The following is a 22985-nucleotide window of genomic DNA, read 5'->3' as shown; positions in this document are numbered from 1 at the left end:
GATATTTTTATCATTGGGTGATTTTGTACTTTTATTCCCTTCATATCTGATTTTTATTTTTTTAACATAATTTGAAAGTCATTCACACAGTTGAAAAAAATGATAACTTAAACAACACTCGAAATTACTACGGACAAATGTGACAATTTATAATTAAAATTAGATGCTTTAGAGAAGAAACTTCTATCTTTTATAAATATTGAAAATAGTCTTTTTGGCTGTATTCATTAAAATCAGAACAAAATTGATACCCTTTTTGTATCATTAATCTCTACTCTCTTTTTTTTTTTTGTTCCAAGCAGAACTGAACTCTCAACGTAAAGAGACCATGGAGGGTATAACTATTTTTTTTTACCCATAGATGAGGGGTTATTTGTCAAAAACATAATTAAAACGTAAAGTTGTGGGCAATAATCATTGAAATGGCCGAAATACCCCTATATATTTTATTTTTTTTACATTTTCTTGTAGTAGGTGGAGGGCATAGTAGTCATCACATCAAAACAAAACATATCTTATCCATTAAAAGCCCGACCCGATCCACGTCAGCTAGAAAGAGACTCACTAGAGAGAGAGAGAAGAAAATTGGGAAAACTGAAAAGAAGATGCGAACAAAACAAGAACCAGACAAAGAAAATGGCCTGTCAACTCCGTGCAATAGAGAGAGAAAATTTAAAAATTCGTAACGTAAATATAATCTCTTTTTCTCCCTCTTTCAGTCTCTCTCTTTCGCTATAATCAGTTCCAAAAAGCCACCGACGAGGTACGGCCTTTCTCTCTCTCTGGGGCTTGTCTTCTAGATATTTTGCGCACGAACTCTTTGAGTCATGAGCCCTAAACAAGCCAATGCATTGCTATTATGAAAAACGTTAATGGGTTTTTCTGGGTTTTGTCTATGATTGGCGCTTGTGTCGATTTATGACAAAATATTGAATTGTTATGTATAATCTATGTGACTCCTATTTTGTTTTTTTTTTTTTTTGGCAGAAAATTTGTTATCGTAGTTAATTTGTTAATTTAATATTGAGTTTTGTAAATAAAGCAAGTCTTTATTAGGTATTAAGGTTTGAAATTTATGAAATTGGTTGAGCTCAAGAAAGTAAGTTTTTTTTTTTTTTTTTTTTGGTGGCATACAATTCATATAATATAGGCAGTATATGTCATTATGAATGAGGAGGTATGGAATTATTGAGAATATGAAGGTTTGAAATTTATGAAATTGGTTGAGCTCAAGAAAGTAAGTTTTTTTTTTTTTTGGTGGCATACAATTCATATAATATAGGCAGTATATGTCATTATGAATGAGGAGGTATGGAATTATTGAGAATATGAATGACGTAACAAGTTATTGCTCATATATTGGAGTGGTTTATTGGAAGTGTTTAGGTGCTTAGAAAGTGATGAAAAGTTTGGGTTTTTACCGATTTGGATTTATGTCGAATAAGGTGATGATGAAGAGTCTTTGATTAATATTGGAAGGTAATCATAATCAGTAGGAGATAATAAATTATATCAATATGTGATCATGATTTTGAGATTAGGTCGAAGAATGTCATAGTACTGTATTTGCTATTAGGAAGCCATGATGATAAGTCAAGTCTTGCCGCAATGCGAGGGCTTTAGCACATGTCTGTACTGTGTATCTAAGTGTGAGATGGTATAAATGCCTTTAATTTTTATAAAGTACAGAATATTTTTGTGAACGAAAGTATTGTTTAGTTATTTATTTTTGTATCATGGCAAGAAACTCACACCCCCACTTACCCCGATGAGGACTTGAACACTTGACCTTTCCCTTTGGAAGGAGAGGACGTACCACTTGGCTAGAGCCGTTTGTTGGGGAACAGAAGTACGCGTATAGATGATTTCTGACTTCCTTTTGTTGTTTCTACCTTTGCACAGGAGAAGTACATTTGAAATCTCTAATAACCGATACTATAGGGAGACACAAATTAGCTATTTAAATAGAATCATTGGATATCAACTTGATTCTTTAACTGATTAGTAAAGACATATCTATTCAAGTTCCTGCATAAATTTTTACCTGATTATACATCCTATTTTCTTGCATAAAAAGCATAGTGTTATTTATCTTCTTCAAAGTAAAGGAGGTTGAAGTTACTGTGCTTGTTTGTGCTTTTACTGAATAAGGAAGTCATAATTTGTACATAAGTTTTTAGGTTAACTCCTAGCCAGATTTAAAAATTAGGGCTTTCTACAACTTATCAAGACTCCCTTTATAGGAATTGGTATTAATTCTCGGTTTTAGTTTAAAAAAGATAAATTATTATTGTACTACAAACAGATTACACAAAGCAATTCCTAAAACATTTTTATAATTTTATTGACTTGATGTCTTACTCTTATGTGACTTATGGTAATCATACTGCACGATGCATGGTATAGTAAACATTGTTAAAAGGATTGTACAAGTTTGGTTGGGGTTGAGGTGACGAAACTGAAAGTCACATCGGCGATGGTGAAATGATGAGAGCTCGGACTGATGAGTTTGTACATGGCTTTGAATTTGAAAGAAGCCACTTTAGGCAACATAATACCAAAGGTTAGGTATTTTTTCTAGTCTTCCCCTCCTGTATCCCACATGGGTGGGATCAAAATTGAGTTGTGGCCTTTAGGATTTAGTTTTGACCCAAATATAAAGAGGTTGGGTTAGCACCTATGGCTATCGTCAAAGCTAACCACATTGAATCTAATGGGGTATACATTTTGTGTGTGTGAATGTTAAGAGTTACATCTGTCAATGCCAATCCATCATTGCAAACTATGAAGCATGTGCATGGTACGTGGACATGCTAATATGGGAAATCCTATAATGTAGGTTATTGGCATGTCAAAAACATCGCAACAAAGAACTATCTTTTTTATATATAAATTTATAGTACATACAATGAACATTACCTCTTTGATAAGTAATTATAATACATTATGGCTAAAATATGAAATCTATGAATTATGAATTTGTTTACTGATAAAGCTACAAGGAATCAATACTTGTGCTATTGTGCTATGTGTACAGGTTACATACATAATTATATATTTATATATACACATAACTATAATTTTGCTCCTCCGATGCGTATTCCTTTGATGGTTACTTTCTGTGTTTTACTTCTTTTTTTCTCTCTCTCTTTATATATGGTCAATTTTTCTAATAAAATTTACATAAAATTTTAGTTGTTTTCTCTTTCCAATTTACATTGATTTAATACTAAAAATCAATTCATATATGAAAATAGAAAAATCTTCAGTTACATGTTGATGAACATCTAAGAAATATTGGCTATGTAAAAGATTAAGAGTTCCTTTTTTAAATTAAGATACATCTAAGGTGCGTCAGACACATATTTGGGAGTATTTGAGAAATGTCTGGCAACACGTTTCTGAGATGGATATAGGCATATAGCCCCTTCTTGGAAGTAACTATGCTTTTGAGACTGCAAATATTAATATTTTAGAAAGAAATTTTTGCCATAAATGCCTTCAATCCTGGCAAAATATATAATTAGAGAATGCTAAGCTATTAAATCAGAGGGTCAACTGTTCTACTGGCAAAGTATATACTTAGAGATTGCTAAACTATTAACTCAGAGGGTCAACTGTTCTACTGTGAGATATAGAACTCTTGTATTTCAAACCATCATTAGAAGGTGAAACAGTAATATGTTGCCATTATGGAATAATTGTGACTTAGAATGCTTTTCTTATATAAACGTGGTTATTTTAAAGAACATCTATTACATCTTTCCGATTTTATTTCTTATTCTCTTTTATTTTTATCTGTCTATTGCAGAAAAAATATTTTATGCAGTGCAGTATTTGTGTTCAGAACCTAGCTATGTTCTAAGTGGCCTTACCTGCTACCTTGAAAGGAATTATAAAGAGAAACATTTGTCAACAATTTCTGTCTCATAGCAAAAGGGAATGGTTTTTCAGTCCAGCGCTGATGGAAGTCAGTACTGGAAATTCCCGTTCCAATGAGAAGCGACCTTTGGAGGGTCCCTCATCTTCAAATGAAGCGAAAAGGCCTACAGAAAATAATGTGAGCGCTTCCGTGTTTGTCAATCATGGTATATATTTTACACTCTTTATAAGCTGGAAAGAAAAATATTTGTGGACCGGGCTGAATAATATTTATATTATAGTAATACCATATTTTCCTTCTTTTGCAATTCCATAAAAAAAGAAACACAGTACTGAAAAGAGAAATCTATTATTTTGGGATTGTAGTGTTTTGAATTAACACAGATAATTCTACTTACGTTTATTGGACCTGATAACTTTTACTTATATATCTTATTTTATAATATTTTTTTAGTTTCACGAAGCCCGAGAGAAAACTACTATCAGTTTCATACTTTCCATTTTCTCTTTGTGATCTTTTACAATATCAAACAATTAACAAATATGAAAAGATCAAGTAAATAAAAATATCTTGATAACTTTCATACAAGAAACTTTGTACTTGTTATTTTTTTACCTCCATATTTTCTTAAGATTTTCAAAGAATTTCACACACTTATTATTTTAAGACAGTTTTTTTTCAATTTTTTTTTTTTTTTTTTTAATAAAAATATTCCCTTTTAATCAGGCATGCGCATGAACACTTAAGCCTTTTAGGAGTTTGTCTGGTCAACAAGTTCATCTTCACATGATCCTCTTTTCTTTGAAGTGAAGTGATTGTCAACAACACTCTTGTTTTTTTCCTTGACAAATTCTTTTCACATTGATCATCAGCAATACTCTTGCTCTTCTACGACCTGTCATTGGCAGTAATAGTTCACTCGGTCTTTTATGTCTCCCACGTAGGTAACAAGTACACCTAGAAGCCTTCAATTCTCTGAAAATGCAATGGAAAGAACTACCGCTAGTCCTCCTTCATAGCAATTATCAAGCCAAGCTTCATAACGACTTTAGTCGTACACAAGTTTATGTTAAGTCTCTCAAAAATCTCTCAAATATACTTTATATCTGTGTATGTATTCTTAAAGAAGCAAAAGTTTCATGAAAGAAGTCCCTCTAGGAACATAGTCCAAGTAAAATGGAAAAAGATAACTTTCGCAATAAGTTACTTCTTTTATTTTTTACCACAACTGACAGACTTGGATTGGTCCTAGATCTTATAGGCATTGATCCGTAACTCACTGGGTACATAGGAATGGTACCTCAAAATTCCTGACTGATCCTTGAGCCACTGGTATTGCAGGAATCCACCTTGAATTCTTTGGTTCCCCTTGAATTGATCTTTTTTCTCTTTAAATTTCAGTCTAAAGTGCTAAAATCTTGCAATTTAACCATACACTTCACTCAGTAAAACATTTCTGTACCTGATTTGTGTGTATTTTTCAAGACCGTCGATTTAATCACTTCTATGATTCCATGACTTCCATTCAGTTTTCGGTCTTCTGTCTTCAATAACATCTTCCTAGGCAAATCAATTGGCAAATTCACTGACTGGGTAAAACAAACTGACCTAAACTAATTTCTGTCTTATTACAACCGCTGTTTTGATTTGAAAATTTGCCAATACGTAGCTACCAAGTCCTGACATGTTTGACAGATTGAGTTTGACTTTATATCTGAGCTAGTGTGTGTGTGTGTGTGTTTTTTTTTAATACCTTAAGCTTTTTCTGAGTCATTTTCTGTCTATAATCTACTGAACCTTTTAATTAAATTGCAGTTGGTACCCCTCCGACCATTAATCTAGTTGGTCAGAGTCATTTACCTTTACTTAATGAATATTATTGGTTTTTAGATGTAGAAAAATCAGGGTAGAACTATGAAGCATATACTTACACCCGTCATTTACAAGGCAGCTAGAAATTTGTGGTTTACCAAAAAAAGCTGTGAAAAGAACTGGCAAGAGCAATTTTGTCATCTAATGGTGCATGATAAGGAGAAAGCTCGAAGTTGCATCCCATCCTATTTTATTTAGTATGATGATGGCTGAAATCACCTGTACTCACATGCTTCTCATGATTAAAATTGATATATATTCCTATCTGGAATGGGTTTTCTTGGGACATGCTAAACTGCTAGAAACACCTTATAATTAGAATAAAACTAGTCAAATTTGAAATGGCAGGTGAAGTTTTTGACTATTATGAGTGGTTGAACTAGAGGTTTCTTGTTTTTATCAACTCTTTTTAGAACCCTTCAAAGCTGAATGGGTTTTGGGTTTTGGTGTTGCCATCAGAGTTATCCCCCTTTTTTTAGGAAACCACTCATAATAGTCAAAAACTTCACCTGCCATTTCAAATTTGACGAGTTTTATTCTAATTATAAGGTGTTTCTAGCAGTTTAGCATGTCCCAAGAAAACCCATTCCAAATAGGAATATATATCAATTTTAATCATGAAAAGCATGTGAGTACAGGTGATTTCAGCCATCATCAAGCCACACACACATCTTGATGACAATTGTGGTTCTTTGATCTGGTGTTGAAAATCTTGAAACACCACTAGAAGGAAGCCGTCTTTTCTTCCACCCCTAAGACTGCTTACCATAAATGTGATCATGCAGTGCGTTGTCTGGTAACTAAGAAATTGATATAATGTGGCTAGCGCTATTTGATCATTAAAAAAGACAGGGTTACAGATTCTGAAACTTATCCCAAAAAAAAAAAAAAGGAGAAAAGAAAAGATTTTACAAATTCTGATCATTTAAAATATAAGATCAGAAAATTAGGAATGTTGTAATTGTATAAGTAAATCTTTTCTGTCCTCGATATAACTATAGAAATTGCTAATAGTAACCCTCTTTTTACATTTTTGTGTTTATATAACTCAAGATTTTTTTTAGAAAGATTCCTATTTGTTCTTTGTTTCCCCCCTTTTTAGGAGTATAACATGGTTTATATATGTAGCTGCAATTTCTTGGCATGAGAGCAGAAAAAAATGGGTTGGAGATCAAACTCAAAATTCGCAAAGAATGTCAAAGGATCCAATTATAAGGTATGCTTTCCTCATAACGTCTTCAGGTACAGTTGAGATCTATTGTAGTCCTATTTAAAGATCTCACTGCATTTGTATGCTAGGCAATGTTCTGTTTGCTATAATATCTGGGGGGATCCTGACTACAATTCCCCTTCTTGTTAGCACCCTAAGTAAATTTTAGTGCTTACAGGAAATGCTCAAATTAAATTCTGGGTCACTATACACAACAAAGAAATTCTTAAATAAAAAATCTAACATATCAAAAGTGGTGATTTTTTCATGTAAATGTACATTAAAAGATCAAGGGCCTTGTGGCCTAGTGGTATCTGCTCTACCTCCCAAAGTGGATGGTGAGGGTTCGAGTCCCCAAAGGGGCAAAGTTTGTGTATGTGTTTCTTGCCAATGAAAAAAAAAAAAGCTCCAGAAAAGACATTTTTGAAGGAATTTTAATTTGCCAAATGCCCATCCAAGAAACTTTGGATTCCCATCACAACAAAACACCTTGTAAAATGATCTCACACTAGACCTGTCACTTCTATAAGTTCACCATCACAGTGCATTCTAATATGCAAAATTGAAGTAGCAGTGTAAAGTGTCTTGTAGAGTGGGAAGACTTGACTGTTTAAATAACTTGGATAGGTTACGCAGTTGGTGTAGTCGTAGCCACTTCTTTTGTAGGACTGAACTTGAGAAGGTTGTTATTCTGGCTCCCTACCTTAATATGTGGAATGTACAACCCAATAAGGCCATTTATTGATGTTCTAGCTCAAAATATATGCATTTATATTTTTTTTGAAAATTTTGTGGAAATATTTACATCCACAAAGTTGTTCGGTAGCATGGTCCAAACTCCAAAGTTTTGTTTCAAAGTTAAACTTTTGATGTTCTGATATAAAGAACTTCTTTAACTTGATCTGATTTGACATAAATTTTTTTGTAAATTCAAATCCTGAATAAAATGATCTTATTAATATAGGATTCAATCTTAGTAATTGAAAAAAAAAAATGCACGAATTTTGAATACAATATTATGACTAGTGTAATTTTGAATATAAATGAGAAATTCTTAAACCTAACCCGTTCTACATTTATGGATTATATAATTTGGGTGTTTCACATTTTAAGAGAAGAAATATTTAATAAAGATCAATTCTAGTTTCAATGTGAATCTTTGGTTTTGGGTACAAGATTTCAGATCCAAATTTCATGGAAAGAGAAAAGCAAGAAAGAAAGGGTGGTATCATAATGTTCAAATCCCATTGGCATGCATTTTTTTGTGGGCCCTAGACGAAATTCAATTGGCCAAGTTTAGCGGCTCAGTCTTTCACTTCTAGCTTTCAAACCATGGTCCCTGTTTGAAAGAAACCTGATGCAGAGTGTGCTAACTAGAAATGAGACAGATTGAAGGTTTATATGGAGTTGTGTTCGAGAGCTTGTGATCTCATATCTGTTTAGTTTGTCTTATTTTTATGCTTTCTATAGGTTAGTTTATTGCAAGCATATATAATAATGTTTTCTTATATTTTAGGAGTTCTAGATTTGCTGCTGATAGGTTGTTGTAGTAGTCCATTAGTCTTATTGTTGGTCAAGTTTTCCATGTGAAATTTGAAGTTTTTGAATTTTGGAGTCCTTACTCCTATTAGATGTAGGATAAGTCCAACAGATAATTATTTATATAAATTTGCAATATAATAAAGTTGAGATACGGAGTCAAAAATCATGGGTGAAGCTTAAACAAGAATAAGTGCGATTCTTGGAAAATTCATGTTCCTCTTATCTCCAATCTGATTTACAACTAACTTTGATCTTTTTTTATGAATTTCATCCAATATCCAGAATTCTATAATCCTTAACTTTCCCCCAACTACTTGTTTGGCCCTCTAATTAAATCTAAAACCTGAAGAACTTGCTGTGCGGATTGTCCAGCAACAAGTTTTCTTAACATCCAGCATTTTATTGCCTTTAAACCAAACATATTCCAGTATTTGCTATTCATAAAGTAAATAATCTTTCTTCCACCTTTCAAAACCGTAAACCTGCAATCTCTCCATAACCTAAAGCCACCATAAACGTGATCTTAGGCAGCATTATGTTGAGTTGATACTGTGTTCTACATTAAATCACTCTAGGTATGTGACTTACGTCTGACTGTATTAGTTGCTTGTATGGTGGCTCAATCATGTTGTTGTTTTGTTAATCACTGACTAAAGGAGTGCATGCTGCACGTCGTTTAGGAATAATAGAACAATAAGTGGTGGCTGGTGAGTGGTGATGATACATAGAGGAATATAATTTGAAGGAATGAAAAAGGAAAAAGAATTGCTAAAACTTAAAATAACACAAATTGATATTATATTATCCATGATGTGTATCTATTCTCATTTTGGTTTGCAAGTGACATATTATTCATGATATCATAGGCTTTTCTCCTCCTTCATTAGCTACAGCTTATTAAGTAATGCTTGAACAGTAACTGCAGAAAGTTTCTTTTGCAGCTGGTCAATGACTTGTGAGGACCTTTTTTAGATTGGTTAGCTGACATAGAAGACTCTTTTTTTTGCAGCTGGTCAATGACCTACGAGGACCTGCTCTCTACTAATGAGCCTTTTGCCGAGCCAATTCCATTACCTGTAAGCTTCTTCACACACACATGCCAGATTTTAGCAATTCACCAGTCACATATATATTAAATTACTGATTACTGCTGTGTGTGTGTGTTTGAAGTGAAGCTTGAGAATGCGAGATAATTGAAAAGGACATGCAACCCATTTCAAAATGAAGATTGTTGGAAGACAAAATGGAGTGGATCAATTTCCATGGAACATTATTTATTAAAAGAAAACATGGAACATTAATTTGCGTAATATGAAACTAAGACTGGTCTTGATTCTCTTGAATTTGAAATTTTTTGCTTCGGAGTATTTCCCACTGTTCATAAATTTGTGCGCATCATTTTAGGAGAGTGCTAATGCGACTTTGTTTGGTTGTTGGGCTTTGCTTTGCAGGAGATGGTAGACTTTTTAGTTGATATCTGGCATGATGAAGGTCTTTATGATTAGATAATTAGTACAATAATTTCTTTTCCGGACACTTCGCCATTTCAAGTAGCAAGATGCATACTATACAAACCTTTAAACCCAATATTTCAGTTGACATCCAATTCTTTGGCTGATGTTGTATACTTTGGAAAAAGCCTTTGAATTAAAGTTTAGTTCTCAAAGGATAAGTGGTACCAGTAGTTGTAGAATTAAAGGATCAACACCTAAACATTATTTTGGAACAGTATGGCTATAAGTTTTAGCAAATTTTATGTATTTCTGTTTTTCTTGTCTTATTCATGCCTTTGCGAAACCATGCAATTTCAATCTGTAGCAGTCAGTTATGAAAAGATTTATCCCTGTATTTTTGGTCGTTTTGTATGTATATATATATATGTATATGATTTACCTATGAAGATCTTGGAAATGGTGTAGGACAATGCACGTACTGTGGTACTTGCAGTGCCAGAAAATTGATTCTTTGTTTAAATAGTTCTTCGCTTCTCATAATCATGAAAAGATTTATCCCTGTAGTTTTCAGGATGTTGTGAACTTGTGATTCTGGAAATAGGCTGGACATACAAGTCTTGTTTATGTCATTTTATGCAAATTATGTGAGTAGTTAGTTCATACAGATGTTACAGAATTGTTGATCAAATTTTTATAAAACGGATAATTTTGATAGTCTTGTCCTTTTCTTTTATGAAAGTTAGGTATTACATCTTTTCGAACGGGCAGGTCAGAGTAATAAACATCCATTTATCATGTGTAATTCGAACGGGCAGGTCAGAGTAATAAACATCCATTTATCATGTGTAATGTGTAATCTGCCATAACTTCACGGAGGTCAATGTAATTTATGTATTTATTTTCAATGTTACAACCCTTTGTAATAAGATTTTTTTAATTTTATTTTATATATTTTTTCTGACAAAAGGTATCCCACTTTTTTTTTGACTTGAAACTTAATAATTCTTTCATATACCTCAATCACCCTCAGATCTCAAATCACAAGTAACATTGGTTTTTCACCAAATTTAAAGTGAATTAGAATTTAGATATCAATGGACGTCCAAATTATATTTATATAATTGCAACTTTGAATATTATATGAATGAGTCATTTTTGTTTCATAAATCATTTCAATGCAAAACCTTATTATGAATAAATTAATTCAGCAGATCTTCCTTATCCAAAACTTACGTACTAGGCCTTTTGGCTCTATTGGGCCTAGGGCCCGAGTTTTTTATTAGAAGCCTTTGAACTCATCTAATAATTTTTTAGCCTTTGTCAATGGCTATTGCAGTTACTGGTAGTTACTAAACCTGGGTTGGGTTGTAATGTTTCCTTCTTGGGCTTGTTCAAAGCCTTATCTCAAGCTTTGGCTTGCTTTCTTCATTTTAGGGCCTAAGGCCTTTTTGTAAATTCTATTATTCAATGAAAATTGCTTTAATTTTGTAAAAAAAAAAAAAACTCATCTAATAATCACTGTGGAGAGAGAAAATGAAAGAATTGTAGGGAGAGAAAGACGGAGAAAATGGTTCAGAAAAGCGATAGCGACGAAGACGAAACCTTCTACTACCGCTACTCCTCAGCCCCAGCACCACCCTCCACCAAAAACCTAGCCAAACCTTCCGGCGGCGGCGGCGGCGGCGGCGGCGGCGGAGGAAGCGGGAGCGGGAGCGGGGGCCTAGCACCATCCAAATCCACCGTCTACGTCAGCAACCTCGACTACAGTCTCACCAACTCCGACATCCACACCATCTTCTCCACCTTCGGCAAGGTCGCCAAGGTCACCGTCCTCAAGGACCGCCACACACGGCAGAGCCGCGGTGTTGCCTTCGTCCTCTTCGTCTCTCGCGATGACGCCGTAAACGCCGCCCGAGGAATCAACGGAAAGGTTCTCAATAAACGAACCCTAACCGCCTCAATCGCCTCCGATAACGGACGCGCCGCCGAATTTATAAGGCGGAAGGTTTATAAAGATAAGAGTAGGTGTTATGAGTGTGGAGAGAGTGGGCATTTGTCGTACGAGTGCCCGAAGAATCAGTTGGGACCGAGAGAGCGACCGCAGCCAAAGCGGGCACGGCGGGGAGGTGGCAGTGGAGGAAGCGGGAGGGGTGGTGGTGGGGAGGAGGAGGAGGAGTGGGAGGAAGAAGAGGGTGGGGGAGAGGGGTTTGAGGATGATAATTGGGCGTCAGTGGTGGATACTGGGGTGGATGAGAGGTTGTTGATGAGAGAGGAGGGAGTGGGAGAGAGGAGGAAGGCCAAGGGTAAGAGAGAGAAGAAATCTAGCTATTTCAGCGATGAGAGTGGTGATGATGAGTGACTGTAAACATGGGGTTTGTTTGAAGGTTTGATTTACAGTGGGTCACTGAAGGTATGGACTTTTTCTCCATTTTCTGTTTGTGATTATGTCCAGTATCTTTACTATGCAGTTTTATTTGAGCTTGTGCTGCCAATTTTATTGAATTTGAGATTGAAGATTTATGTGATTTACATTTTCTTTTTTCAAATGCTAATACTAAATGGGTGATGACAAATGATTGTCAAGTAGAATTAGCAGGAGTATAGGGTACCCTTTTCCTCTTTGTTTGATGTGTTGATAAGTGTCTTTGAGATTGTAATTTCGATTCAGTTGGGCATAGATTGTGGGGCTCGGGAGATTAATATGCTGAATTTAGTTTCAATGTGAGGCAAATTCGTTTGTATTAAATCGTGAAATTTTCAATTATTTTTTCTCATTTTAGTTGGGTGATGGGGAGAAATTATATATCTATAGATGAAATCGTGGATTTTTTTAGGTTCTTTGGGTCCATAGGACTTCCCTTTTGGCTTTGGGTTTCGTAAATCTCTTGGGATGCGTTCCCCTTTTGAACGCTTATTAATACACTTTACTTATCAAAATAAATAAAAAATGAATCAGTTGTTTGAGGATTTATTATATATATGTATCTTTAGAATTTGTTTTTTATTAATTTTTCTGCTCTGTCTGATTCATATAGTTTCATCTTGGAGCATGAGCAACTTCTTAAAACAACCAAGGGAAATCCTGTGAGAAGCATCGTGATACAATGACGTGATCATCACATGCATGTATAGACTAGCATAGTTGTGAAAGGCTCAAGGTGCACTAAGGCGCCAAAGGGTGGAGCCTAAGCGCAAGGCGCAAGCCTAATCGAAGTAAGGCGCGTGTATATAATAATGCATATTTAAACATATATTATTGTATATATGCATAATCAAGCCGTAATTACAGTTAATGTAAGTAGTGAATCATAAATATATGAATTTTGTCAAATATTTCATAAGGTTAACCAATACGATATATGATATAGAACCTTTTAGTTTAGTAGTCATTAAGTAAAAAAAAAAATGATATGAATAAATGATTAAGAAATACTAGGCGCTCCTTTTTTGAGCCTGGAGCCTACTAAAAAGCGTGAGCCTGAAGGCCTTATGTGAGCCTGGTTGAAGGTGCCTAGCCTATAGTAGGTTGAGGCGCCCTAGCTGAGCCTTGACGAGCCTGGGGTTTTTTTTGGAGCCTAGGCTCGCCTTTAACTACTATGACTAGTAGGCAGTGAAAATTGAGTTAGTACAGGCAACAATAATACTAAGGGTATGTTTGGTACGGTGACAAAGAAAAGAAAGGATAACATAAGTTATGAGGAAAAGGGAAAGAAAGGGAAGGGAAGGATAATTTTAATTCCTTATCGTGTTTGGTTGATTAATGAAGGAAAAGAAAGGAAAGGATAATAATCGTGTTTAGGAAAGGAAAGGGAAGGAAAGTATTTTTGTAAATTTACTATTATACCCTTTTATATTTTAAAAAATAAATTTATAGGCCTCAAAATTTATAGGCCCATGGATGATGGGCCACCAGAAAAACAAATATATTTTTAGGGCAAATAATTTCAGCCTCCTTAAACGCCTCCATCTCTATTCTCGTTCTCAACTCTTAACCTGCCCTCTCTCTCTCTCTCTCTCTCTCTCTGTAACTGCAAACTACAAAATCTACAAGAATCAGAAGTTCAAAGCCCATATATTTCAGAACCAACAGTGGAGTAGTTAGGTCCAACGGCTTCCATGAGCGGTGAGGAGGTCTGGTTAGCCACAAAATTGAAATTAGCTCCATCCATGTAACTATCTGCCATGCTTGATTCATCGCCGGACTGAACTTCGCCTCCCACTCGCCGTCACGCGCGCATGCGAGTAGATCTAACGCGTCTTTCACACGCACACTTGCCCCTTCTTCTTTGGCGACTGCAATTCTGCCCCTTAACATCAACTCTTGGCCGTCTAGCACCAGACCCGGAACTGGTCCGGCCTCCGTTCCTCTCCTCAACGCAAAGGTTGTACTGAATTTTGGCGCCCTAAAATCAAGGGTAAATTTGGTATTACATTAGTCTCTCCTGCTCTCTCCTTCCCTTTCCATCCATTTCCTCCCATTTTTGGGAAGATTACGAAAGTTACTTTTAAGTCTATTTCTATCCCTCCAAAACCCTCCATTTTCTTTCCTTTCCTTCCAACTTTCAATACCAAACATGCTTTTTAATCACCCTCCATAATCTTTCTTTTCTTTTCCTCCCATTTCCACTCTACCAAATTGGGCCTAAATGTAGGATGTTAGACCAAATGGAGGAGGTTCCATTAGATGGCTGATAGCTAGCACAATAATATATTTTTATTTAAAGAAGTATTTTTTGAGCGCTTTTCTAATATATTTTTACTTATCAAAAAAAATATATATATATATTTAAAGAAGTATTAGGTTCTCTGCCCCGAGAAATACGTTTTTTTTTTTTTTTTTTCATTTTCAATTTAGGTGTTTCCGTGTTTGGCTTTGAGTAGTAGACTATTAGGCAGTGAAAAGTGAGTCGAAGGTTTCTGCATTTTGTTGTACTAGTGGGGGTAAAAACGCTAATTGAAGACGAGATTTAGACACTACTTGGAAAAGAATCATTGATTGGTAAACTTTTGAAGTTGGCAGGTATTGCAAACAAAAAGATGGCTAACACTTCATGCCTGTAACTTAGGGAGATTGAAAAATACAAGAGACGAAGATTATTTAAGATCTCAAGTAGAATATATAGGTAACACAATAGAGAAGAGGTGGTAATTTATAAGATTTTAAAAGGTGTTGTAACATTTGTAGTATACTCTAGAGGGAACTTTTATGATAATGTAATGTAGTAAAAGATTGTTGAGGGTATGCTGGTATGAGATAGTTTATGATGGACTTAGACTGTAGCAATCATGTGGTAGATTGTTTATGGTGGACTTAAGACTTTAAATGATCATGACAGGGATAAAATTGTACAAATTATTACTGTACTAACTTGATGAGGCTATAGCCCATGAAATCAATTTTAACATGATTAACTAATGTACAAATTATAATGGAATGGATAGAGTTTTCATCGTTTGTGAGGTACAAAATAGGAGGAAAGGAGCAGAAAAGAGTCTCTTTAGGTCCACCATTTTCTCCGCGACCAAAAGTAGACCTAGAGGTGAAGGCAGAGAGAACCCTTCCTTTACGATTTATCCCTTCAAACAATACCTTGTGTTAACATGCAAGAATGGAAGAGTATAGTGGTAAAAGGAAATGCAATCTTTTGCCTCCCTTTTTGTTTTTTTTCATGTTAAAACAAATAGATGGTAGAAAATCGGTTAGTGGTAAAAAAAATACAATGCTTTGCTTCCTTTTTTTTTTTTTTTTTCTTGTTAAAACAAATAGATGGTAGAAAAGACAGTTCTTTTCCCTAGGTAATCTTTTTCATCTTTCTACCTGCCCTTTCTCTCAAATTTCCATCTCCTACCAAATGATCTTAAGTGTGGAGCTTTAACGTTAAAAAGTTCCAGTGACCTATTTTATCCACCTTTATAGCACTTCTTGTTTTGTTTGTACTTTGTAGTTTTCTTCTTATGCAGTTGGCTCTCTCTGTACCGTTCATGTTCAGCCTTGCTTGTTTTGTGCTCTGGCATGGGAAGGTTTCTCATAATTCTATCTTTTCGGGTAACTTATTTTTGGTAATAATTGTTGTTTTTGGTAAGAAATCCCTCATTTAAGTTTAACTTGAACATCTATTCTTTGCTATTCTAAATTTTAAGTGTTTGATGCATATAATTTTGAAATCAAACCGGGGGGTTAATGTCATGGCTCTCTACGCGTCCTAACACCTTGAATTGATGGGACTACCTCCGTTAATGGCTTTCATTCTGTACACTATTTTCATCTATGGTTGAGTTTGTAGGTTGAATATATAAGAAATGGTTGGATCTAGGGTTGCCTTTTCAAATACATTAAGGTTTTCTGGTTGGATGGTTTTGGGCGTGATCGGTATCTACCCTATTGCAACCTCAGCCAATTTCACCAGATTTGTAGTTTTATATTATATCTTTGTACTACTAGTAAACTTTTCATTTTAAGTCCTTTTTTATAGTAAAGTTCATTCTCATTTCTTTTCCCAATTTTGTTGTTTCCTTTGAATATTGCCAACTTGGCTATCAAAGTTAAAATAATAATAATAATAATAAAATAAAAAAGAACAAGAAGAAGAACTGAAGAAGATAGGGGTATGTTGATGAATCTCATTTGCTGTTAGCAGTTTGGCAAAGATATATATAATGTTTAACCTTGATTAGGCTTAACTGACAAAAACTTTGTTTAGGCATAGACAGACTTTTGAGGGAGAGGACCTCTGACAAAACTTTAAATCACTATATGAACAATAGTTAGCGATATTGATGGATAGGGTAGCAATAAGTCTTGCAGTGCATTTAGATTGAGAGGTTTGGAGGGAAATGAAGAAAAAAGAAAGAAAAGAAGACAACCACCTTATATCATACGTTTAGATGAGTAATTATGAGGGAAAGAGAAGGAAAAGACGGGAATGATGAGACTTCTTAACTCCTCAACACCCGATTTGTTTTCCTCCCAAAAGTGGAAGGAAAAAGGTACTGATTGTCCTTGTTGTTTCTACTCTTTACAACAGGGGAATTTTTTTTTTTTGGTCCCTTGAACTCGTATAATTAAAACGTCCATGTACCTTCCTATCCTCTTATTTTTTTTTCTGGAAATGAGGTGGGGTTATTTCCTTTTCTCTTTCCCTCCATAGTCATCCAAGCAATATGGGGACTAACCACTATTCATCCTTTATTTCCCTTTCTCTCCCATTTAGTGCTTTCATTCTCTTTCCTTCCCCACTTTGTTCTCCAAACAGACCGTTTACTTCCAACATATTATGTAAATGAAATTGTTGTGATCTTTTTAGTGTGAAACAATAAAAATTGAAACCTAATCCCATTCCTTTCTCTTAGAATCCATGCATACACACTACCGGTTATGTGCAATGGCTTTGGCATTTCTTACTTAACCTCATTATAAAAATAGTATTGGATAGGACACCGGTTTTATCCAAAGCCATTATAGAATATAGTGGTAAAACGTAAGCATGGCATCTAAGAGGGAGTGGTGGGGTTAGGGGATATTCTTATTGCTTGTCAATAAAAAATAATAATAAAAAAAGGAAGAAGAAGAAGGAGACAGAGAGAGGGGAATGTTGCTTTCATAAATCTTAACTCCGTGTAACTGAAATTCTTTGAATAATAGCCTCCGGCTATGTTGCATGGACTCGGTATGTGTTGTGGGTGCGCGTATGGATCCACTCGTTGGACGTGTCAAATCCTCATATATATCGGCACGTGGACACTCCTGAAGATTCATATTATTTAATATTTTTATTTTATTTCTAGAGTATAATAGCGTCTTTAGGTAACAGTGTGCAATATAGGCATTTCACTCGTTTTGAATCAATAATATAATAAAATTGAATCATTGATATTTTTTTTTAAGTGCGCGTCCAACTAAAAGTATTGGGCATGTATCCCATGCACATGTCCAAGTATTACGTGTCTGACACGGGTACTTCACCTACCTTTGAGGAGTTCATGTAACATAGGCCTCCTGTATGAAGTTGTTCAGTTTAGATCCTTTATAGAAACTGTATATGAGGGAGATAGAGAAGTAATTCTCTTCATTTGTTCACAATAAGTACATGGCACAGAACATGTATGATCTGTTTGATATTTTATTCTTTGTGTTATTGTATAAATAGAATTAATTAGGAAAAGCAAGGAGAATAGAATTAGAGAAAGTAAAGAAGAAAGTAGAAGAGAAAGAAATAATCTCAATATCCCTTGAACAAATTTGAAACATAACTGACACCTACACTCCTATTTATAGGCACGCAAAAAGTTAAATCCTTAACAATTTAGCAAATACATGCCTAAAATAATTGTTGCTGAGGGTAGTTGTCGCTGCCCACCATAGTTGTAGTTGTCGCCGCCCACCATAGATGGTAGATGTTGCCGCCCAACCTAGGTGTAGCAGCTAGGGATGGCAAAACACCCAGCCCCATGTAGAATGGTTATGGGGGTGGTTAAATTGTTTTGGACGGGGATGGGAATGGGAAACCTGCGTGGTTGTGGGGCGGGGATGGGGAAAGGGCACCACATCCTTCCCTGTATATTGATAAATTACAATTTTACCCTTAGAATATATATTATTTAAAAAAATATTAGGTATGTATTAAATAAACCCTAAATTATCCTATTCCAATCAGTAGAGACTTTTTCCTCTCAACCCATCTCTCTCTCATATCTCGTCGCATCTTTCTCTTCTCATATTGTCTCGTCATTTACATTCGTTAGATTCGTAATACAATTAAAAAAGTACTCTCCTATCCTCGCCTCTGCTCCCGCCCTGCAACGTTTAATAAATGGTTTTGACCGAGGACGTGGGTAAGATTTACTAAACGGGGGTGGGGATGAGAGGAGCTCTACTAGACGGGAGCGGGGATGGGGTTGAGGTCCCCTGCTCTAAACCCACCCCATTGACATCCCTATACCAGCCGCCAACGTGGGGGCATAGCCACCTTTATGGTCTCCATTAATTGTCCCACCTTGAGAACTACTTTGGAGAGTTGGTGTGATTATATTATTCCAAGAGAGTTGAGAGACTTGGGTCAATATTGCGAACCTCATCCTTGATGATCCAATACTATGTGCGGCTACACCTAGTCTGGGCAGTGACAGCTAAACATAAGTTGGGAACGACGACTACAGATAGGTTGGGTAGCAACGTTTACACTGGGCTGGGCGGCAACATTTATTTTAATATTTTTGTGTTTTTGTTTAATTGTCAAGGATTTAACTCTTTTGGTGCCTATAAACAGGCATGTATGTATCAGTTAAATTTCAAATTTGATTTAGTAATAGTGAGATTATTTTATTTTCTTCTCTTCCTCTAATTCTGTTCTCTAATTTCTCTTTCTAATTAGTTCTACCTATTCGGTAGCAATCATAGAAGAAAATACCAAACAAAGTATTCCCGATCAGATTTTCTTCTCTTCCTCTAATTTCTCTTTTTAATTAGTTCTACTTATTGAATTTGGTGTTAGAGTGAAGGATCCAAAGTTCTAACAGATACAAAAATTTGATACCTGCAACCCCCCCCCAAAAAAAAAAAATCATCGCAAACCACCCCCAAATCAAACTCAAAATTAAGCAGCTGCCTCGATTGTGAAAAGCTCTACTGCCAAAACCCTAGCCTTCAATTGGTGCCATCAAAACTTGTACACCAATTGCTTCAGCCACATCTTGCCTTTGGTTTGCTGGTCATCATCCTCCAAAGAGTGTCAGAGAAGAGCTGTCGTGTGCTTCACTTCTCATCTCTCGCTCTCTCTAGCCTCCTTTTTCTATTTGTTGCCAGATTGTGGTAAGAGATTGAGAATCTCACATATCCAAAACTTTAGTCCATATTTCCCCGTAATAGCTCCACTTAAGCCAACATCCTAGCCCAATTCCTTTGAAATTCAGCCTAGCCCATATTGAACCTAAAATGGCATACCCAATCTGATTTCAACCCTAGTATAGCACCGTCACCGCCCCCAGCCCTTATGTAATTGTCAATGCCTTCTTCAGTTGTGGCCGCACATAACCACCTAGGTACACAGACCACCCTTATGATCTCCAAATTATTAGTGTATGTCACTTGTGATATCCTCACCAATTTTGAAATTTTCATTTGGAAAATGTTTGTTGTTTCCTCAACAGAAGCTGGGTAGTCAAGTCAATTCAGGTTTCCACAAATTATGTTCTTTTTGTTTTTCATTGCTTTATGTACCGATTATACACACATTTTTTTTTTTTTTTTAATATTTTGTTCATTTCTTTACTGTGTAATTGATGGGCATATTTTACAGGTCATAATTTGCTGAGCCTACAATGATTGTGCAGTTTTGGTGAAGGCTCGTTTGAGTGCACTAGGGTGGAAATTTGCTGAGCCTACAATGATTGTGCAATTTTCATTTCTATACTGCTTTTCACTAGGGTGGCCGATCCAAGAGTCCAGTTTTTCCTGTGTTAACCAAGGAAAACATGAAGATAGCATGCTCAGAACCTATTACAAAATTGCAAGAGGATATTAGAGCAGAATATAATTATACCCTAAAAAGCTAATGGCCTGTTTGGTAACCGCTTTCGTTTCTTATTTTATTATTTAAGCTTAAACATAAGCCGTGTTTATGTTATGCTATTGATTATAAATAAACAGAAACATTGTTTGATAACATAAAAATGCTGAGCTTGTTTTGAAAACAAATATCACACAATATTATTGTTTAGTAATCTTAAAATGTGTGAAAGAATTGGAAATAGAGAGTGTGCCTATTACTTTCATGAATAAGCAAACTCAATAAAAATCATAAAATAAATACTCTGAATAATTATAATTCTGATGTTTGTTTTTCTTCCCTCCTAAATGGAATTGGAATATATATGTGAATAGAATAGAGTAAGGCCTACACAAAATAAGAATGTCCATGTCCATGCACTTGGCTTAAGCATCCACTGTCATAAGACTCATTACCTGTACAAACACAGTTGTATAATCTGAATAAAAAAGTGTACAGTGAGACAAATTCGGATCAAAGTCATCCACCCATAATGAACATCATCATAAAAGATGTTTTCTTTCTACAATGAGAAGGTTTGATATTGCAGAGTCAAAATTGGGCTTTATATAACTCTTTCATCGTAAAGTCTCCCTCCTCCTCTATTTTTTTATTATTATTTTTTATTTTATTTAATTTTTTAATTTTTTCTGTTTCCACTTCTCTCCTTGTATATATACAAAAACGAAGATCTCCAGTGAGAAAAAGAGGAGATGAGATTTTTGAATCGATCTGTAAGTTGAGATTTATTTTATTTATTTTATTATTATTATTTTGTATTACAAGATCGTGAGAGTACAAATGTTAAAGCAAACAAGAGATTTGTCCTCACCATTTAACACACTCAACGCTGCGTCCAATGGCATCTCCATTTAAAATACTCAATGGTGTGTCGTTATTCTTTTATGAAATTAATTTCACATCAAAAATTAAATTGTTTATTAAAAGTCTGATTGTTGTATGAGCTTCAATAGCAGAAATTAGATGAGTTTAAGAGTGTTATTAGTGGAGTGAAAGGTAAAACAGAGTAGTGGAAGAAGAGCAAGAAATCAGTATCCATCTTTTTTTGTGACTATTGTTCTAGTAATTAAAATTGATGTTTGAATTTAAAAAAGAAAACTAAAATCAGAAATACTAATGTTGTGTTATTATTCTTTCACTGAAATTAATTTTACCTAAAAATAAAAAACCATATAAGAAAACTGTAAACAAAGATAACCATTTGAATTACTCGCAACTCGAATTTTGGATTATTCCTCATAAATACTGGTTGCTTGCTATATTAGCATCAATAGCCAGATGGACTTTCACATGACATCTTCAGCAAATAACTTACATCTTCAAGAATTGAAATTGAGATCAACACATTTAATATTTTTAATTAAAAAAAAAAAAAAAAAAAAAAAAACATTTTTTCATATTCTTAAGCAATACAATTTTAGCAAACTGTGCCTAAAATATATCTATCATCTTCTACCTCTGTCGTGGTATAAATAGCATGCACATTGGCATATAATATTTCATTTGTAGCATTTTGTTTCTGGTTTCAAGCCTATTAGTGTTGCTAAACTGATACTTAATAATCTCATGGATTACATAGCTTGTCATTAAATTGATCTTGGAGGTCATACTTTCGGATAATGGATTTCTAAAAGCTTGCTTCCCAACTTCGCTAATAATTCATAACCTCTACTTTTCTAACCGTAAAATTTTTGTACTCTGGGAAGAAAATTTGTAAACAAAAAATTTGTGTTCGTGAGTTATAATCGTGTCGTGTCGATTTAAAGGTATTCTACTAAATAGTTTAACCTGAATACGACCCATTTAATATTCGTATAAGTAACCCTCAACACTAATCCGACCTATTTATTAAATAGGTTATATGTACAATCCGTTTAATGACCCATTTACTAAAACAAAAAATTATATTATTTAAATTATTAACAATATCAAACAATAAATACTATAAAAATATAAGTTTCAATCAACCCAATTTACTAAATATTCTCTAGTCTATACAAGACACAAGTTTAAATAATTATTTTAGAACCTAAATATAAATTTATTTATGACATGTATAGTTAAACGGGTTAGTTGAACTACCTTAATCCAAATATGACATGATTAACTAAACGGATTAATCGTACTAACTCGTTTACAATCCAGACCCGTCTAACTCATGTCATGTTCGAGTCGTATTGACGAGTCGTGTCAAACTTTGCTTACGCTAACAAAAAGTAGTTTAGATGCGGAGAATAGTAAAGTAGGGAAAATGAGTAATCTTCTCATAAGCACTGGAGTATACAAACCCTTGAAGTCTCAAGCATAACGACAATAGTTGACTCTAGTATTTTCTAGAAGAGAAGTGTAAGCATGCAAAAGATGTTAAACAAGGATTAGCGTCCCATCCCACCAAGTGGGACGCTTCCACATTCGTGAAGTTTCGTGTACTGTAAAGAGGGATGGATGGTTCTAAAATA

General features: G+C 34.7%; 2 protein-coding genes across 6 annotated transcripts; both read left to right on the top strand.

Moving 5' to 3' along the window:
- The first annotated feature begins 590 nt into the window (after positions 1-590).
- LOC132271099 (uncharacterized) lies at positions 591-10287 on the top strand. Of its 4 annotated transcripts, none has more exons than XM_059772368.1 (5): positions 591-763; positions 3812-4060; positions 6858-6971; positions 9517-9583; positions 9959-10287. In XM_059772368.1, exons 2-5 carry the CDS (start codon positions 3996-3998, stop codon positions 10010-10012), a joined length of 300 nt encoding a protein of 99 aa, XP_059628351.1. In that variant the 5' UTR covers positions 591-763; positions 3812-3995; the 3' UTR covers positions 10013-10287. The 4 variants fall into 4 exon arrangements, with proteins under 4 accessions (XP_059628351.1, XP_059628352.1, XP_059628353.1 ...); XM_059772369.1 differs by lacking the exon at positions 9959-10287 and adding an exon at positions 9683-9874 and having other exon boundaries at positions 3812-4088; positions 6884-6971; XM_059772370.1 differs by lacking the exon at positions 9959-10287 and adding an exon at positions 9678-9874 and having other exon boundaries at positions 592-763; positions 3812-4088; positions 6884-6971.
- A 1142-nt stretch (positions 10288-11429) lies between these two features.
- Positions 11430-20680, top strand: LOC132271098 (U11/U12 small nuclear ribonucleoprotein 31 kDa protein). Of its 2 annotated transcripts, none has more exons than XM_059772366.1 (2): positions 11430-12371; positions 12997-18466. In XM_059772366.1, exon 1 carries the CDS (start codon positions 11529-11531, stop codon positions 12318-12320), a length of 792 nt encoding a protein of 263 aa, XP_059628349.1. In that variant the 5' UTR covers positions 11430-11528; the 3' UTR covers positions 12321-12371; positions 12997-18466. The 2 variants fall into 2 exon arrangements, with proteins under 2 accessions (XP_059628349.1, XP_059628348.1); XM_059772365.1 differs by lacking the exon at positions 12997-18466 and adding an exon at positions 20257-20680 and having other exon boundaries at positions 11434-12371.
- Positions 20681-22985: the final 2305 nt, after the last annotated feature.

This window comes from Cornus florida, unplaced genomic scaffold (assembly GCF_030987335.1).
Source record: "Cornus florida cultivar Cherokee Brave unplaced genomic scaffold, ASM3098733v1 CherokeeBrave_3.0.0_Hap2_Chr08, whole genome shotgun sequence".
NCBI classification, from domain to species: Eukaryota; Viridiplantae; Streptophyta; class Magnoliopsida; order Cornales; family Cornaceae; genus Cornus; species Cornus florida.
The sequence above is the reverse complement of the archived record's forward strand: the minus strand, read 5'-3'. Positions and strand labels throughout refer to the sequence as shown.

Excerpts from the sequence above, each read along its gene's own strand:
- LOC132271099 (XM_059772367.1), top strand. The coding sequence starts at position 3,965 with ATGGAAGTCAGTACTGGAAATTCCCGTTCCAATGAGAAGCGACCTTTG. Across the intron at positions 6,972-9,516 it reads TCAAAGGATCCAATTATAAG|CTGGTCAATGACCTACGAGG; the intron begins GTATGCTTTCCT and ends TTTTTTTTGCAG. Across the intron at positions 9,584-9,958 it reads CCGAGCCAATTCCATTACCT|GAGATGGTAGACTTTTTAGT; the intron begins GTAAGCTTCTTC and ends TTTGCTTTGCAG.
- LOC132271098 (XM_059772365.1), top strand. The coding sequence starts at position 11,529 with ATGGTTCAGAAAAGCGATAGCGACGAAGACGAAACCTTCTACTACCGC.